Source organism: Mustela nivalis, assembly GCF_964662115.1.
Source record: "Mustela nivalis genome assembly, chromosome: 1".
Lineage (NCBI taxonomy): Eukaryota > Metazoa > Chordata > Mammalia > Carnivora > Mustelidae > Mustela > Mustela nivalis.
Window position 1 is genome coordinate 194,448,924 of NC_139020.1, and position 19,615 is coordinate 194,468,538.

Genomic DNA, 19,615 nt, shown 5'->3' on the forward strand with positions numbered 1-19,615 from the left:
AGAAATGAGATGGAAAAAAGGGAGATTTGAAAAGAGAAAAAGTAGGAATTAGACAAGAACTAGAAATAAAAAAATACTGGAAATGAAGACTAAGTTAATGTGAACTCAGGAACAAACCTACCATGGATAATAGCTGAAGAGAAATGGAGGATGAAAAGGAAGAAAAAATTTAAAATAAAAAAGAAATGAGGAAAGAAAAAAGGCTCGGGGTAGAGTCCTTGAAGAAAACCACCACAGTGAAACAATAAAGTACTATGAACTTTCATTCAAGAAAACTTGACTAAAATACATATAAAAAGGGCTCACTTGCGCACAGGAAAATCGAGAACAGCTATATCAAGGTGTGTTCAAGTGACACTTGAACAGGTAATTTTTAAGATTTTATTTATTTACTTATTTATTAGAGAAAATGAGCAGGAGGGACGGGCAGAGGGAGAAGCAGGCTCCCCACTGAGCAGGGAGCCCGATGTCAGATTCGATCCCAGGACCCTGAGATCATGACCTGAACTGAATTGAAGGTAGACGCTTAACTGACTGAGCCACTGAGGTGCCCCTGACACTTGAACTTTAAAGTAAAATAAAATCCCTTCGTTATTCAGGCAAAAGTCCCAAATTTCTTGAAAAGGAGGGGAAACAAGATTGTTATCAGACAAACAATAGTACTTTATGATAAAAGATATTAGGGTAACATAGTCAAGAAATTCAGTAAAAGAGCCTATGAGATACAGGTTTTACATCTGGCCACACTGAACTTCAGATATAAAGGCTATAAACCGACTCTTAGGAAGATGTGAAGATTCAGGAACAGTGTTCCTGTGGACCCTTCCTAACACATCCATTGGGGAATGAGCTTCAGAAAACCAAGTGAATGAAGAAGAGACATTAGCATAAGAACTGTGAATGAGACATTAAATATATGTGTAGCTGTAGAACTTGGAACTAAAGGAATGTTCCAGAGGAGACAATGTAGTAGTATGTAATGGCTCCATGATCTGACAGTACAGATACAGTGTAACTGTAAACCTGTGAGGCTGCCGATGGCGGGTGGGGGAGGGTGTGTGCATTGTGGTAAGCCTCACTTGCTGCCTTTTCAAAAAACCAGCTTTACTGCACAGTAGTTAAATGAATTACCTTTTATTATTTATTTTTTTAAACTAATTATCTTTTAAGTTAATTGAGAGTAAATGACAATTACATGAAATGAGATGGTAAAGAAGAGGAGAAAAAAGAGGTTTTGGCTAATATAGTGCTGTTTAGAAAACAAAGAAATGGAAAATAGTCCAAGAATAGAACTAAAGTGTTATATGAAGGTACTAGTATATACTAAGTATATACAGAAGAACAAAAACACAAACCTTTCTAAATGCCAAAAAATAGATTTTAAAAAACATGTATGTTCAAATAAAATAGATCACATAGTGAGAGCCTGCACAGACACACACACACACACATCAGTAACTTATATTTAACAATATGACAAAATTGAGGACATATCTTTTTTAAAAATTTTCTATTTTTTATTAACGTATAATGTATTATTAGCCCCAGGGGTACAGGTATGTGAATCGCCAGACTTACATACTTCACAGCACTCACCGTAGCACATACCTTCCCCAGTGTCCATAACCCAACCACCCTCTCCCTACCCTGATCCCCAGCAACCCTCAGTTTGTTTTATGAGATTAAGAGTCTCTTGTCTCTTGTCTCCCTCCTGATCCCATCTTGTTTCATTTTTTCCTTCAAGGGCATACCTTTTTTTTAAAGGTGAGGCACTTTTGATAACATCCGTAAACATTAATGGGCTTAGTCTTCTATTAAAAGTAAAAATATAGTTCAGGTTCACTCAGAAAATAAAACGCACTTTTAAAAATTTAATTTAATTTAATTTATTTATTTGAGAGAGAGGAAGAGAAGAGTGAGGGACAGAAGGAGAGGAAGGCTTCCCACTGAACTGGTAGCCACATGCAGGGCTCGACCCCAAGACCCCAGGATCATGACTTGAACCAAAGGCAGACACTTAACCAGCTGAGCCACCCAGGCACCCCTGCAAAACCCACTCATGTGCTGTACAGGAGACCCACCTAATGGAGAGATTCTGCAAGGATTAAAATACAGGGATGGACAAAGATATACAAAAATCAAATCAAATAGAAAAGAAAGTAGGAGTATAAGTCTTGGTATTTCATAAAGATCAGAAAGCATTGTGAGATAAAAGGGAAACTTTATAATGATAAAAGCTGCAGTGCATGGTTAAAAAAAAAAAAGGTGACCATCTACATATAGTCATGGAGTGTTCTGGTTATCTTGTTTCTTGAAAAGAGAAAAATGTATGAAGAATGGAAGAGGAAGCATATGAATGTGTATATGTGAAGTTCATTTTTTATGTTTGTTTTGTGAAGTTCATTTTTAAAAAATAAAAGGGTAAGTCTATTAAAAAGGTTTCCTGTGGGAGGAGGAGCCCCGGTGGCTCATTCAGTTAAGTGTCTGCCTTCAGCTCAGTTCATGTCAGGGTCCTGGGATCAAGTCCCTGCATTGGACTCCCTGCTCAGTGGGGAGCCGGCTTCTCCCTCTCCCTCTGCCCTTTCCCCCACTCACACTCACATGCTCTCTCTCTCTCTCACCTGCTCTCTCAAATAAATAAATAAAATCTTTAAGGAAAAAAAAAGTTACCTGTGGGGAAGGAAGGTAGTGGAATGAAGGGGGGGCCGGGGATAGAAGCTAGGTTTTCTGAATGTACCTATTTTGTAAATTTGAATTTTGAACTATGTATTTTATATAACTATAAAACAAAATTAAATTTTAAATAAAATTTCTAAAAAATAAAAATGCAAGCAGCATAGAAATGTAACTGTGTATGGAGATTATGAAGTGATCATTCAGAGAATTACTTCATTGGCTTTCAGATACAGTAATTTAAATGTACATTCCTATTAGGGGTATACCATAATCACAAAAACAAAAGTAAGCTGTTTTTGGTCATCATTGTTAGTGGCAAAATTAATGTTATTTTGAAGTAATATGCAGGTATTGTGGGATCAAGTCATAATGAAATGTATGAGAGCTAGGGCTTTTAGCATGAAAGAAAGAAAACAGAAGTTGGATAAATGAAGTTAAGTAGAAACAATGTCTTGATGAATTTGTATTGGAAGTATCAATATGAACTCCTAATATGGTTTATGTCTTTTAAAAAAGGGAAGATACTGGGCACCTGGGTGGCTCAGTGGGTTAAGCCGCTGCCTTCGGCTCAGGTCATGATCTCAGAGTCCTGGGATTGAGTCCCGCATCGGGCTCTCTGCTCAGCAGAGAGCCTGCTTCCCTCTCTCTCTCTCTGCCTGCCTCTCCATCTACTTGTGGTTTCTCTCTGTCAAATAAATAAATAAAATCTTAAAAAAAAAAAAAGGGAAGATACTATTCTAGATACTGAAAAGGTCTAGAAACACAAACAGTATAAAGAATATTAAAAAATGAGCACCCTCGGCACCCTAATTATGACCTCTAAATACCATTTTACCTGAGTAAGTTATTGCTCCTTGGAGAAGGAGCTGATTCCTGGACAGGGGCAGGTAATATACAAGCTGAGCCTGGGACACCATTCATACCAAAAGTAGGAAAGATGTCACTAACTGTTTACTAGGGTCATGTGTCAAAAGAGATTCTTGTGGTTAAAGACAGGACAGTATAAGCATCAGTAAGACAATAGCTGCAGTGACCTGGAACATGTCATATGTGATATAGCCAATAGTTTCCCAGTGAGACTTGTAAACAGAACGCTCACTGATTGCCTTTGGAAGATACTAGGGAAGCCACTGATGATTTTGAAGGCTGGTAAATACAGGGAAGGATAAAGAGAATCAAACATATATCCTGGCTTTTTTCTGTGAACTATACCTCAGGGTAATGAACTAGTTGAAGAAGTGAAAGTTTTCGTTATAGAATATTTTCATTAGTAAACAAAAAAAGGGATGATGGAAAAATCACCATTTTTAGTCTCTAATGAATCAGTGTATCTATGCAGTGACCATTAAAAGCTGCTAACACCACGGGGCACCTGTGTGGCTCAGTGGGTTAAAGCCTCTGCCTTCGGCTCAGGTCATGATCCCAGGGTCTTGGGATAGAGCCCCGCATCGGGCTCTCTGCTCACGGGGAGCCTGCTTCCCTTCCTCTCTTTCCGCCTGCCTCTCTGCCTACTTGTGATCTCTGTCAAATAAATAAATAAATAAAATCTTAAAAAAAAAAAAAAAAAAAAGCTGCTAACACCACAAAAGGAGACAACCAGAGTGATTGTGCTTCTTGATGGACATGGTAGAAGGTTACAACTCCACTCACGAACTGTTCTCGACAGTGCCCCCCTCCCAAAAAAGAGGTCTGAATTTGATCAAGCCTATAACCCTAAGTACTGATTTATAGAAAGTACAGAGGTTAATGGAGCAGCTGGTTACCCACGTACAGGGAGGCAACCAGTAAAAGCAGACTCAGAAGAACTCTAAACAGACAAAAGGCTCTCTCTCAACAGCAAATACACTGCTAGAAAAAGAGAGAGAGAGTAGGGAGTTGGAGGGGGAGAAACAGCATATGGATTAAAACAGACTTGAGCAGTATATCAGCCATTTGCAGTATTATGTATCTCATTGGGATCCTGATTTGACCAAGCAAATTGGAAAAACTGTTTTATCAGTCATCTGGATAAATTTAAATTTTGGACTAGATTTTTTTTTGTTGAAGAATTATTAATTTTTAAAGGTGTGATATTGTTGTATTTATATCAGAAGTTATTTTCTTTCAGAAATACATACTAGGGTGCCTGGGTGCCTCAGTGGGTTAAGTGTCCAGCTTGTGATTTCAGCTCGGGTCAAGGTCTCATGGGTCATGGGACTGAGCCCCATCTCACACTCTGCACAGTGGGGAGTCTGCTCGAGATTCTCTCTCTCTCTGCCTTTTCCCTTCTCATGTACTCTGTCTCTCAAATATATAAATAAAAATCTTTAGAAATAAATACTGAGATTAAACTGGATGAAATTATATGATACAATTATGTGATGTTAGAAGTTGGCTCTTAAATAGTTTGTGGTTGAGTGGGGCAGACTGTGTGAGGGTATAGATCATCAGGGATTGGCAAAGTACCTGTAAGAGGACCAGACAGTAAATATTTTAGGCTTTACAGACCATGTGATCCTGTAACAGCTACCCCAGACAGTGTGTAAACAAATGGAACAAATTGGGCCCAGCTGGGGCACCTGGGTGGTTCAGTTGGTTAAGCATCTGCCTTCAACTCGGGTCATGATCCTAAGGTCCTGGGATGGAGTCCTGCATTGGTCTCCCTGCTCGGCGGGGAGTCTGCTTCTCCCTCTCCTCCCTGCTTGTGCTCTCTGTCACTCTCTCTCAAATAAATAAAATCTTAAAAAAAAAAAAAAACTGGGCCCAACTACCTGTTGCTATATTCTCGTTGTTTTGTGTGTACCTCCTATTAAACTAATGAGGAAGTATATCTATTGAGACGGGGATTTTTTTTAAAGCTCTGAAAGAAGTAATACATTGGAGTCAGATATTAAAAGTACAAATGGATCTCTAAATCACTTTCAGTGATTTAACTTCTCTGTATTTGGTTGAGTTTAGTTTCTCTGTGTTCTGTAGCTGACGTGATGAGTAATCACTCATTTATCCCCTCATCTAGGCATCAGAGATAAAGTGTCTGATTGGGATGAGTTTCTGCGGCAGACCCTGATGGGAGCATGTAGCCCTCCTGTTCCACTTCTCGAAGGCGTGAGTATTATTGCTTGCAGAATCAGTGTGGAAAACTCTTCTCATCTTCAGTGATATTTCCTGTCCAAGGAATCTTAAAATTGGTTACTCGTTTATCACTCTAATGCAAATAAGCATTGTTACTACAGACCTAGACAATGGGTGTTGGTGGGTTTAAACTTATCCTCACAGCTTGCCAACTGGTGCCTTACTTAGTGCTTAAAATGTTCTGAATTTGTTGCTAACACATAAAAATCTAGTTTTCCAGATTCTTTTATGAAATTGGAAAATGTGGCCTCTTGGGGCTCTCTGTCATCGAGCAGGTGCTGATTTCACTTCAGGAATTTTAACTCCCACCCCAGGTGACTTGAGACTCCCTTTTGTTTTGCTCAGAAGATAGCGGACCTGTTGTATTCTTACCACCTACCTGCCTTCAACAGTCCTTTTAAATTAGTATAGCTTTTAAGCTTGTTAGTGAATATAATATAGATTTCTTGTTTTTATGAAATCCGTTTATTGGTTGTGACATTTCTAAGTTCTATTTTGTCACTTTCTGTCATACCAGTTACATTCTTTGTGGCATATGTGAAATGCAATGTATGAACATTCCAATTTCTCTACATTTTTGCCAACACTTGTTACTCTCTTTGGGTTATAGCTATGCTACTGAATATGAAGCAGTTTCTCATTTTGAGTTGCATTTTCCTAATGACAAATGATGTTGAATATATTTTTCTGTACTGTTTGCCATTTGTATATCTTCTCTGGGGAAGTGTCTTTGCCCATTTTTTAAATGGGTGGTCTTTTTAGTACAGAACTGTAAGAGCTCCTTATGTCTGGTAACAAGTCCAGGTCAGACACATGATTTCCAGAGTATTTCGTGGACTGTCTTTTCACTTTCTTTTTCTTTTTTTTTTTTTTAAAGATTTTATTTATTTATCAGAGAGAGAGAGCAAGCACAGGCAGACAGAATGGCAGGCAGAGGCAGAGGGAGAAGCAGGCTCCCTGCGGAGCAAGGAGCCCGATGTGGGACTCGATCCCAGGACGCCGCGATCATGACCCGAGCCAAAGGCAGCTGCTCAACCAACTGAGCCACCCAGGCGTCCCGTCTTTTCACTTTCTTAATGATACTCTTTGCGGCACAAAAGTTTATTTTGATGTACTCCAGTTTATCTATTTTATTGTTCTTGTTGCTTATACTTTTGGTTTCTGATTAGGCTTTGTTAATGCAGGGTTACAAAGATTTACTGCTATATTTTCTACATGTTTGATAGTTTTGACTCTTACATCTCATTCTGTGATCCGTTCACATTCCCCTTTAAAACTTGATTGACAGATACTCTCAGCTGACCTTTATATTTTATCCTCTGATTCATTTCCTTATGCTTAGCCAGGTCCTGGCATACACTAAACAAACACTGAGTAAAATTTTAATGAATGAATGAAATCTTGAACAAATGATTTAATAGATATCCAGCTCTACATTGACCTTGATTCTGCCATCCTGATTTTTAGCTGTGAATGTGTTCTTCCATTTGTTCATGTTCTTTTGCATATATATGAATATGTAAGTGTTGCAGAGCTATTCTTATTAGCGAAAAAAAAAAGTAAGTTTGAATATTAAGAAATGGTTAAGTGAAGGCATTGGAATCAGCATTCCCTTTTATTCCTTATTCTAGCTTTTTTAAAAAAAGATTATTTATTTGCGAGAGAGAGAGAGAGTGTGTGTGTGTGTGTGTGTGTGTGTGTGTGTGCATGAGTGAGGGGTAGAGGGAGAGGAAGAGGCAGACCCCTCTGAGCAGGGAACCCTGTGTGGGGTTGGATCCCAGGACTCCGGGATCTTGACCAGAGCCGAAGGCAGATGCTTAAACCGACTGAGCCACCCAGGCATCCCTATTGTAGCTTTTAATATGTATCTAGAGAGTGATAATTAAACTTTTCTATTCCATCAGCATAATCAAAACACTCTGTTGATAGGAACATTGTTGCAAAATGAGTAAAAAATCAGAAACAGCTGAAGTGCCATGAGTAGATAAGTGGATAAATTGCTGCCCATTTATAACACAGAGTATCAGTAGAACAGTGTAAGAGAATGAAGAAGATTTATATGTGCTATAATAGAAAGATAGCCGTGATGTATTAAGTGGCAAACATGAATTGAAAGAGTATACAGTGTCCCTGTTTTTTTTCAAAAAACATGAGAGAGACAGACACAGGTAGATGTTGACTAGTGTGTAGAAAACCCAGGTTCAGCGTGGGTGCCGGGCTGTTCACCATGGTTCTTTCTCAGAGGTGGTATTGTGAGGGATTTTGACTTTTGCCATGTTCGATTTTTGTTTAATGGTGATCATATTTGCTTTTACAATCAGACTAAGTAATGATGATAATTTAAAATTTTTTACTAGATGACACTATACAACATAGTCCTAGAGACAGAGGTCTGTTAAAATAGTTTCATTGCATTATAAGTAGAATTTTCTTTAAGGTACACATTTTCATGTCATCTGGAAATAATACTGTAGAGACTTGTATGATACTAGGCCTTTCAGTGTCATGGTTTTGAGTGGGTAGAAATATAAAGGCTCATTGAAGATCCTTTACAGCTTGACTTTTTAAAATACTGTGTGAGCTTCTCATAATCGTTTTCACCTCTTGTACCTACAGCTCCGCAACGGGAGGAATCCTTTAGATCTCATTGCTCCAGGCTCCAGGCTAGAATGTCAAGCTTTCCGGGACTCATTAAGCACTTGGATTGTTACTGTAGTGGAAAACATTGGGGGAAGGCTGAAGCTGCGTTATGAAGGACTTGAAAGTTCTGACAATTTCGAGCATTGGTTGTATTACTTGGACCCGTTTCTTCATCACGTTGGTTGGGCTGCTCAACAGGGATATGAGCTTCAGCCCCCATCAGGTGAAGATGTCTATATAACATTTTTCTTCTAACTGTTATGTTAATGTTATGTTTTTACTAACGTTGTTATGTTTTTACTAACATTGACAAGACTGAAAAATAGTATGATACTGTGTATTATAAAAGTGTAATAGACACTTTTAATAGATAGTAGTAATTGCAAAAATAAAAAACCCATCACATATTTAAGTGCCTATTTTTCTTTTGTTTTATTAATTTAGTAATTTGCCACACATCTTGATGTACCTTATGGACTCCTGCCCCAACTCATACTGACCCCTTACCAAAATTGATGGAGAATTTTCCAGGTAGCATTTAGCTAGGTACAGGAGAGTAGGATAGGTCTTAGGATAGGTCTTGGTTCAGAGTGAATTGTTAAGTAGAGGAAATGACAATAATCTCAAAACCGGAGTTTCGGTTTAAAGCAGTCTGCACTTCTGTGCTTCCCTTGGGGGCTTACGTGATTTTGTGGCCTGCAGCAGTCCTTCTGATCTTGCTGCAGGGATTTTGCCCAGGCTTACTACTCAGCTCTCAACAGAGGGGACAAAGTCCTAAAGTCAGGGTGCAGGTTGTGTGAGTGCAGATTGTGTAAGTCCTCTGGAGCCCTTTCTTTTCCCCATGGAAAGTGACTTTTCTGTTTACGTGAATGCTTTCAGAACAAATAGAACGTGTGTACATTCTCCTCACTTAAAATGTCCTGTCTTGTTTTATAAAAGCCATCCGGCATCTGAAGAATGAAGCTGAGTGGCAGGAGATCTTGGCCAAAGTGAAAGAGGAGGAGGAGGAGCCATTACCATCATACTTATTTAAGGTAAAAACAAAACAGGACAGATTGGTGCCCACCTTCTCACAGCAGGGTCTGGCAGTCAGGGGAGGCACAAAGTGGACAGTAACCCAGGGGGTCAGTGAGAATGCTGGGGTGTCTGAAGGAGGAAAGGTTTGAAGACTGGAGTGTTGGGGATCCTGCTTTTCTTCTAAAAGTAGTCTATGTTTTCTCCCAACATTCTCTAAAACCATTTGAGTCTTTTCTTTTCCACTCTTTTTTTTTTTTTAAGATTTTATTTATTTATTTGACAGAGAGATCACAAGTGGGCAGAGAGGCAGGCAGGGGGTGGGGGGGAAGCAGGCTCCCTGCTGAGTAGAGAGCCCGATGCTAGGCTCAACCCCCAGACCCGGAGATCATGACCTGGGTTGAAGGCAGAGGCTTAACCTCTGAGCCACCCAGGTGCCCCTTCTTTTCCACTCTTAACTACATAGCCCCAGCTTGTTATAAAATAAACTTGTTTTCTTCCAGGTGGCTTTTGTGTACCAAATACAGGGAGTAGGAGTACTTCCTGTGTTTTTGTTTCTGAATAACTTTTTCCAGGAAAGAAAATACAGGATTAAATTATTTACCAGGAACTGGGCAGTTCTATTTTAATTAATTAAGAGTAGTATTCAGCTATATATGAGTATAAAGTGAATGTGAAAATACTGTATTTTTATTCCCTCTTGGTGTTTGCATTTCAGGACAAACAAGTTATTAGCACTCATTCATTCTCTGTAAATATGAAGTTGGAAGCTGTGGACCCCTGGTCTCCTTTTGAGATCTCTCCTGCTACAGTTGTTAAGGTAAAAGAGGGACAACTCTCTTGGTATGAATACCTGCAGGGGTGACTTGTTTAGGAAAGTGGTTAGAGTTTTGGTTTTCAGGCTCTGCTACTCTGAGCCATGTTTCTCCTAAGCAACGCTAGAATGACTTCCATGCACATTTTGTATTTGTACTGTCCGATTCTCTGTGGCCCATTCCTTCTTCTGGGCCTGGTCACCCCAGCCAACCACAGCGTGGGCACCCGAGTAGTGGGGTGTGGTCTGTGGGGCAGGCCTTGTGATACATAACCAGAGGGCACTTATCCAGCAGGCAGGCCTCGGTGTCTGAGAAGTCTGGACACAGGCAACAGTGTCAGTGTCCACCCAGGTACAGGACTCATGTGGGGGTGGGGCAGGTGGTCTGTGTCATGAGCTCTGTCCAGGATTGCTCCAGAATGGAGTCCGGAGTCCAGTCTTTTGGAAGGTTGACAAAAGTAAGGCTCCTAGGGAGTAAGCACAGGAGATGGGCAGGTTGTCAGGCCCTGGTAACTCTGTGACTGACCCAAGGCATAAGACAAGGGGTTAGTTCAGAATTGGAGCTCACTGACCCAGAGTAGAGCCAGAAGACAGGTGTGACTAGAGGAGTGGTCGCTTGGATGCGGACGTTTTGAGATTTAATTTTTATTTATTTATTTATTTATTTGGTCCTAGGAGAAGATTATTCTAAGAACAGGGAGGGATTCTGAACCTGCAGTGGGGTCAGAAGGCCCCTTCTGGAGACTAAAGGGCCGTGGGGTGGCAAGGAGCTGGAGCAGGTTAATAAAACCTTTTTGACATTTGAAACTAGGCTAGGACCCAGAAATCCACTGTACAAGTTGTGCTGGACTCCTCACTCAGCCTAAACTAAGTTTTGTTTGGAGTCCAAATTATTAGATTTGAACCTAGGTTCTGATTCTTTCTTGCTGGGTAAAATGGGGCAAGTTGTTTAACCTCTTTTTAAATCCCATTTCCTTACTTTCAGAATGGGGTTGATCATGGTACCTACCTTATGTTGTAAGGAGGATTAAAACTGAGTTAACGCATGAAAAGCATTTAATGAGAACAGCGCCTGTTGTGGTGCGTAGTGTTCTTTACACCCAGTGTGGCTGTGCAGTTTTGTGACATGTTTGTCCCTGCCAAGGAAATGACACACACGTGTCCTTCATTTTAAAACCATTGGCCTGTGTTGTCTGTTCTATTGTATGCGCAGGTTTTTGATGAGAAGTACTTCCTGGTGGAAATGGATGATTTGCGACCAGAGAATCATGCCCGGCGATCTTTTGTGTGTCATGCTGACAGTTCTGGTATTTTCCCCGTGCAGTGGAGTCTGAAGAATGGTTTACACATCAGCCCCCCTCCTGGTAAGTAGTTGTTCTGTTCTGAATTGTTCATTACGGGCTTCTTTTTGAGAAGGATTTATCAGATGGTATCACCTGGATCTTTTTTGTGTGTTTCTCTCTCTTTCTCTTCCTTGCCCGAGCCTGTCCTTAACATTTTGGGGTCCCAAGACAAGTACAAATGAAGGCCTTGATTCCATATATTTACATATTTGCAAGTTTTAAGTTAAGCTAAAAAACTATTAAATATTAAGTATGTTCTGTCCTCCGACCTTGACAAATATGTCTTCATAACAGCCTAGGGTTTCATGTGGGTTCCTAGTTTGCTCCCTTCTGTGTCTGTTGTGAGAGCGCAGAGGAGTGAGGGGAGGGCGTACAGGGAGTGTCGGGGAGCTGGCATACGAGAAAATGCCTCAGGGCCAGAGCTGGAAGGTAGGAGGCACATGACTGTGATTTTTTGGTTTCTGGGCATCCCTCTGGAGTGAGGCTCATTAGACTTCAGAGAAAGGTTTATCATTAAGAGCAGGACTCAGAGAAGCTGTAGATAGGAAAGCAGTAACTCATTTTCCTGGTGTTTGCAACTTTACAAAATCTTTTTATATATTTTTTAGGATTCTATTTAGAGAGAGCATGTGAGTGGGGGCTGGGGTGGGGAGGGTCAGAGGGAGAGAGAGGATCTCAAGCAGGCTCCATGCCCAGTGCAGAGCCCACATGGGGCTTGATCTGACGACCTTGAGATCGAGAGTCAGATGCTTAACTGACTGAGCCACCCAGACGCCCCTGCAAAATATAATCATTGGTCCTTTAATCAAGGCTCTTAAATATGACGGTAGTTAACCTTGATTGAAATTTTTAATATTTTTTAACTGACGATATCTGGACATGTCAAATGTTAATTTGGCTTTTGTATTAGCACTTCAAATTATTTGATTGGCAGTCTGTGTATCCTTTATTAGTAGACTTTTGGTGAACACAGCTTCACTTTCTAAATGCTGAATGCTGGAACACTGGGATAGAAGTACTCTTCTATGTTAACAAGAGTCATAAATTCAGATCCTTTTGCTGTTTATTCAGCCTCCATTCATCCAACAAACATGTGTGGAATGTTTGCTATGATCTAGGCATTGGGCTTCTCTGTGACTGGGGAGACAGAAGTGAGTACAAAGGTTCCTTCAAGGAGCAAGTAGGAGAAAACCGTAATGGAGCCTCCCAGGTTCTCCCATCTGTGAACAGAGAGTGGGCATGCCTGCCTGGAGGTGGTGGCAGGAGGGCACAAGCCTGCAGGAGGAAGTTCCTGCTGTTCTAGAAGGCTGGATATCCCAAGTTCTTTATCTTACCTGCTGCCTTTATGTGAAAAGGAAAAGCAATTATTAAAGGTATTGGAACTTTCAGCATTGCTACAGACTGCTCATCTGTCTATAAGTAGGAGGAAAGTAGCAGATGATGTAACTGAAAATGGCAGCTAATGTAGTGTGAGGTATAGAGGTGGAGAACAGGGGGAGAGCATGGTGCCAGTCTAATTTGGGCAGAGGAGGGATTGCAGGGGATGTATGTCTGTCAGGTGGCGTAGTGTGGTAGCCCGCTCTGTGCCTGGGACATTGTCCACTCCGGGCGGCAGCCTGGGGGCCGGGTCTGAGAAGCCGCTACCAGGAATGTTGGGGGACTGAAGCAGGCAGTTATGCTGGACTCTTGCTGAAATGAATTCATGATTAAGTTTTTAAGAGCATTGGGATTCTGTAAAATAGGAATCTGAAAACAGTGCTGAGAGCATTGTGTCAGGGGTGGCGAAGATGCATGAGGGCATAGCTTTGTGAGAGCAAAAAGATTATTTGGTGTCTCTTCCTTTAGAGCCCGACTTAGAATAGAGCCCGACTGGATTTATTAGAACAATTCAAATCCAGTCATAAGTGTCTTAAATTCTTTCGGTAAACTGCCAGCAGCTAATCAAATAAAATAGTGTTGAAAATAAATGCATAGTTTGGAACTAGAAAGTTTAAAAAAATGTATCTGAAGAATTGTATTATATTGCTACGGTTTAACCAGAGTTGCTCTGCTTTATAACATGAATGATGCTTTGGATTTATAGGTTGTTTTTCCTCCTCCCTAAAATGAGCCAAGTCCTCAGCTTAGCAAATGAGAAGTTCTGGGTGGACACCTGGCAGAATGGAAGAGCCGGGCAGGCATATGTGGTGTGAATCTCTCTTTTTTTTTTTGTCCTTCCCTAGGCTACCCAGGCCAGGACTTTGATTGGGCTGACTACCTCAAACAGTGTGGTGCTGAAGCTGCTCCCCAGAGGTGCTTTCCTCCGGTGAGAACCCCGGCCCCTCATCACTGTTGTCATCTGCCCGGCACTGCTGTGCTTCCTGGGCTCCCATGGTTATTACTCAGTCCCCTCACTCAACCCAGATGAGCATCTTGTTGACTATAATAAAATGGTCCAAGGAAAATTCATTTACTTTTGAAGTTAATTTGTTAATTTAACTGGGTTTTATCAGTTTTTTTAAATTTAGTTTAATGTGCATTTTTTTTGTTCAAAATTATTTTTGGCAGTTCAAAAATATGAAAAAATGTTTAAATATTAAGTAGAAAGAAATCATTAAGCTTATTTAAAAATACTTCTGTAAAAGTATTACATGCATATGGTTTATAACACCAAATAGCAGTCAAGGGCTTACAATGTAACAACAGCTCCCTGCCCTATCCCTCACTGTGGTCTTCCTTTCCCGGAGTTCTCACTCCTGTTGTTCTGATATTTGTACTTAAATCGTTTTCAGAATAGCACACTGTCATCTTTTGAGGCATTAATTTTAGACATGTCTATTGGTTGTATCTTATGATGAATGAGCACTTAGCTATTTTATATCACCTTTCTCCTCTGTCTTACCCACCTTTTCCTCCTGTTAGAGTTCTGTTACAATGTGGAGTTGAATCTGGATTGAATACTTACACTACTGTATGCATTTGTATATTATTCACAGTTGAGCATTGCATTATTTTATGATTTTCTTTTATTTGTCCTCAAGTTAATAATTGCCTTGTTTTTCATAACTTTTTTTTTTTTTTTAAAGATTTATTTATTTATTTGAGGGACGCCTGGGTGGCTCAGTTGGTTAAGCAGCTGCCTTCGGCTCAGGTCATGATCCCAGCATCCTGGGATCCAGTCCCACATCGGGCTCCTTGCTCCGCAGGGAGCCTGCTTCTCCGTCTGACTCTGCCTTCCACTCTGTCTGCCTGTGCTCGCTCTCGCTCCCTCTCTCTGACAAATAAATAAAATCTTAAAAAAAAAAAAAAGATTTATTTATTTATTTGAGAGAGCGAGGTCTTGAGCCAGGGGGAGGGGCAGAGGGAAGAGAGAGATTGAGTATCCTTAAGCAGAATCCCTGCTGAGTACAGAGCCCGAGGCAGGGCTCAATCCCATGACCCTGAGATTGTGGCCCAATCTGAAATCAGGAGTGAGACGCTTAACCAACTGACCCACCCAGGTGCCCTTTCATAGCTTAATTTTCTTTGTTTCTATTGGTAGTTCTTAGCATACCTTCCAGTAACTTCTTGAAACTGTTTCACAAAGGCAGTCCTATCTGGAAGTATGTGATCTCCCCACCAACACACACCTTTATGAAACTTAGAGTTTATATGAGGAGTGGGGAGACACTAATAACATATGCAAACGGTCCTTTACTTGACTCTCAGATGGACTTTTAGTGGGTAAATTGAAAGTCTGCTAAATCAGGGAATCATCCTTTGATGCAACAGTCTATTTTAACTTAAGATGTATTAATATGCATTAATTTGCTGACCTTTTTGGTAAGGCTTTTCCTTTGCATGTGGATTTTCACCAGGGTTGCTAGTGCAGTGAGAACCCTGATACTGGGACGCAGCAGGAGTGCAACCTTCTTGTCAGTTTGTGGTTACTTTTCCTTCCTCAGTCCTTTCACACTCCTCTTTCCCACACCAGTGGTTTTCCAGTGACTGCTTCATGATTCTCAGCAGCAGCTATCATTTTCTGTGGGTGTGTGGTTGCGGAAGGCAGCTGTCTCACTGACAGGAGCCCAGGAGGACCAAGAAAAGGCTGTGCAGCCAGCCACTTCTACAGGTGTCTGAGGCTCTGCCCTGAGCACCTGCTGCTTTGGCTCCATCTGCCCTGGGGTGGGCTGTGAAGTGAGATGACTGTGAAGATCACCGCCATCTGGGCCAGGGTTGCAGTCCTGTGTTTGGAGCAAATGCTCGCAGAGCTGTCTTGTAGCATTTCCCAGAAGTCTCTTTGGTCCAACTAGACGTGTGTGTCTTTCCTAGTTACAGTTATTTCTTTGTATTTTAGGGTAGAGGGGTTAAAGTACAAGATATTCCGTAGACACATTTTTTTTCCCTCAAGTCCGTGACCACTTAGATAACCTTGAATAGGAACTTTGCCATTTCTAATATTTTTCTTTGAGACATCCCTTTTAGCAACCTCCATTCTCTCCTCCCCAGACAGGTTGCTCACTAGGCTTACCATGAAATTGTACCATGAATTGACACTGCCTTTCAGTGTCACTCAAGGGTTTGCCTCTCTCCTTTCTTAAGATTTAAGATTCCTGTTCTGTAAGTCTAACCCGCTGCCTCTTTCTTGTCTCATTCCCTTGTTTGGAAGGAGCCCATTTCCCAGTAGCTTCCTGAAATGAGATACAAGAGAGGTAAATTTTTATAGACTTTGCATGTTTGAAAACGTCTTCATTCTATTGGAATTTTAGGTCAGAAGTTACTTTACCTGAGCATCTTGAAAATATCATTTAGTTGCTCTCTCCCTTCCGGTGGAACTGTTGAGAAGTTGAAACCTGTCCTTATTCTTGATCTTTCATAGATGATCTGCCTTTCACTCCGTCCCTGGAAGCTTATAGGGTCTTTGCCACCATGTTTCCTAGCCAAGCCGCAGGTAGCCTGTTGGCCTGTCTTCATTCACTTGCTGGGTTCTCAGTGAACACATTCTCTCTAGAGATTTGCATCTCTTCTTTGATTTCCTTCCTTGGATTTTCTCTCTTTTTTTCTGGAATTTCTTTTTTTTGTATGTTGGCCCTTTGGATCAGACCTCTACTCTTCTTTCCCTTTTCTCTTGTTTTCTGTTTCTTAGTCTTTTTGCTTTACTTGATGAAAAGATTTCCTAAACTTTATCTTTCAACCCTTCTTTAGAGTTTTTTAATTTTTATTACCACCTTTTTTATTTTCCTGAACTGTTTCTGGTCTCTGAATATTTATTTGTAATAGCGTACCATTCTTATTTTAAAGATGTGATAGTTTTTCTTATCACTCAGGGAATGTTAATTACTCCTGCCTTTTGGGAAATTTTCTTGTTGCATAAAAAGTTTTCTCCCCTTTGCTTGTTTTGTCTACTTTGGTCCCTAGCTTTCATGTTTTTAGATGTCTGCTAACGCTTGGTGATTTGCTCATATTTAAGAAGGGGGGGAACTAAAAGATAAAAGCCGATTAGAAGGGGCGCCTGGGTGGCTCAGTGGTTAAGCCACTGCCTTCGGCTCGGGTCATGATCCCAGGGTCCTGGGATCGAGCCCCGCATCGGGCTCTCTGCTCAGCGGGGAGCCTGCTCCCTCCTCTCTCTCTGCCTGCCTCTCTGCCTACTTACGATCTCTGTCTGTCAAATAAATAAATAAAATCTTTAAAAAAAAAAAAAAGCCGATTAGAAGCTCTGAGCACATGGGTGGGACTTGTCAACCTTGAACTTCTCTTTAGGGTGGGATCTGGCTGGCCATTTGTCGAGGATGCCTAAATTCTTGGGTTTGTCATCTAAATCTGTGTTTCTTCTTGGGCTTGTCATCTAACTACATATTTCCCCATCTGCCTGGAGGGTAGAGGCAAGGGCTGGCCCTCTCAGCATTCTGTGTGCAGAGCCCTGTTTTGGGTACTGTGTGTATGCTTTCAGCAACTCACCCGCTCTCCTGTCCCGGGATATCTTGTCTCTGATCCTCTCTAGAGGATAAATCTCATCTTTTACAGGGGAAGGGATGGGATAGTTGCTCTGGGGTATGGAGTGGAAGAGCCAATGGTATGACCAAAATGGTTCTTAAATATCTTCAGCGAATCTTTTCACTGGACTATTTCTTCTCTACCCGCAGTTGCCTGGTACCTGGTGCTGCCTGTTCTTAGTCTGCGTCACTGCCCGCTTACATTCGCCCTTCTGTAGTCTACTGCGAATCTTTTCACTGGACTATTTCTTCTCTACCTGCAGTTGCCTGGTACCTGGTGCTGCCTGTTCTTAGCCTGCGTCACTGCCCGCTTACATTCGCCCTTCTGTAGTCTACTGCGTTAGTTCTAGATGCTCTTCTAAATTTTAGCTTATATGTTATTATTGTCTCCTGTTACATCTGTCTTAGTAGGTTTATGTAAGGAAAAAAAAAAAAAACCAAAAAGACAACACTTTAATTTTAGTGTGATGTCTGAAGGAAAAGAGAACAATCAAATATGTTTCAATTCTCCACTTTGACCCAGAAGTTGCAAATTTTTCAAACATATATTTTCCCTCATTCATAAGCATTATTTATCCTGACTGCCTTTTAGGACATACATAGAAGGAGGCACCAGGCAGCTTGCTGTGTGATAGAGCCCTGTATGGGAGGAGAAGCAAACCAACAGTGGGTGAGAGCCAGCTGGTTCAGGGCACAGAGCCTTAGGGACTTTATGTTATTGAAAACTCCTAATAACCCAGTGAGGTAAGTGTTCTCAGGGTCATCTGATAGATGAAGAAACTGAGGCAGAAGGCTTGAGCAAGGTCACACAGGTAGCAATAATGCGGGTTTACCCGATCTCAAGACTGTATACTGTTGATAGCACCAAGAGAGACCGACATTTTTGACTTTAAGAAACAAAACAAAGCAAAACAAATGTATAGCTTTGAAGTGCTACTGTAGGGTTAAATGTTACTTATGCCAAGTCTCTGAGATGAGCACGTGAGTTAGTACTGAGTATGTGTTTGGATTTGATCATCTATTTTTCAGTCCATTTCTGAGCATGAATTTAAGGAGAATATGAAGCTTGAGGCAGTGAACCCTCTTCTCCCTGAAGAAGTGTGCGTTGCCACCATTACTGCGGTGAGAGGCTCCTACCTGTGGCTCCAGCTGGAGGGTAAGCCATACCTCTGAGAAGCCGCTTGCAGCCGTTCTTCCCTGCCCTGCCTGCCCACCCCTGTGATGTGGCTGTTAGGCTGCAGCAGTTAGCTAAGTAGGGGTCTTGCTCAGACACTCGTAATTTGCAGTGCAAGATTCTTTGCTAAAAACTTCTCTTCCTGTCCTTGACTTTCAAACTTTAGGAAATGAATGTAAGTAAAAAGCCTTCACTGCAGAGTCTCCTATTTTCTTGAAGGTGGTGTATGTTTTGATGTAACTAGAATATACGAGCATCAGCATTAACATGTAGCTCACTTAAGAGATGATATTTTGATTGCCCCTACCCAGTAGCAACAAAAAATATGTAAAATAGAAGATATACTAAAAGTAATGTTCAGTGATTGGATGGGTTTGTGGATGGAAAGCCTTATGTGAGCATCAGCACTGCAGTACTGAAGACAGCTTGGGTTTCTTCCTTACGTCCTACCAAACAGACTTGGTACCTACTCTTTCCAGTTTGTAGAACAGGCATTTAATGCAGATGTCGGCGACGGGATTGAATCCAGACTATTGTACAACCCCTGCTGAGCAATGTCACTTGCTGAGTTGACCTCACTGGTTTGTTCCCAAGGACCAGAGCTAATGTTCTCATTGAGTAGAACTGTCACTGTTGCCTTTTGTTTTGCAGTCGTTTCATGGAATCGATTATATTTGACAGCCATCTGAGTGATACTGCTGGTAGTTCCGCTTGCTTATTTGCTGTTCTGTAACTAGGGGTCACGCTGTATGCCCACTACCCATTTTCTTTTCCTTTTTTAAAAATTTATTAATTTACTTGAGAGAGAGAGAAAGAGAGACAAGATGAAGGAGGGGGAAGGGCAGAGGGACAGGAGAGGGAGAGAGAGAATCTCAAGCAGACTCCCTGCCGA

The 19,615-nt window shown here is 41.2% G+C and overlaps 1 protein-coding gene and 1 long non-coding RNA gene across 33 annotated transcripts in view; one reads left to right on the top strand and one right to left on the bottom strand.

Moving 5' to 3' along the window:
- Window positions 1-17,018, bottom strand: part of LOC309870760 — a 280,290-nt gene extending 263,272 nt beyond the window's left edge. The window contains exon 1 of the long non-coding RNA XR_014314798.1: window positions 14,687-17,018. This is a non-coding gene — a long non-coding RNA (uncharacterized lncRNA). The remainder of the gene's footprint in view (window positions 1-14,686) is intronic.
- SFMBT1 (Scm like with four mbt domains 1) overlaps window positions 1-19,615 on the top strand; it is a 127,292-nt gene that overhangs the window by 84,154 nt on the left and 23,523 nt on the right. For all 32 annotated transcript variants that reach the window (XR_014314614.1, XR_014314615.1, XR_014314616.1 and 29 more), the window contains 7 exons: window positions 5,672-5,760; window positions 8,404-8,650; window positions 9,367-9,461; window positions 10,160-10,261; window positions 11,469-11,619; window positions 13,821-13,903; window positions 18,579-18,705. Coding sequence is in view for 29 of the 32 variants with exons in the window: in XM_082742796.1 (XP_082598922.1) it covers window positions 5,672-5,760; window positions 8,404-8,650; window positions 9,367-9,461; window positions 10,160-10,261; window positions 11,469-11,619; window positions 13,821-13,903; window positions 18,579-18,705 (894 nt within the window). In the remaining 3 variants the exon portion in view is untranslated. The remainder of the gene's footprint in view (window positions 1-5,671; window positions 5,761-8,403; window positions 8,651-9,366; window positions 9,462-10,159; window positions 10,262-11,468; window positions 11,620-13,820; window positions 13,904-18,578; window positions 18,706-19,615) is intronic.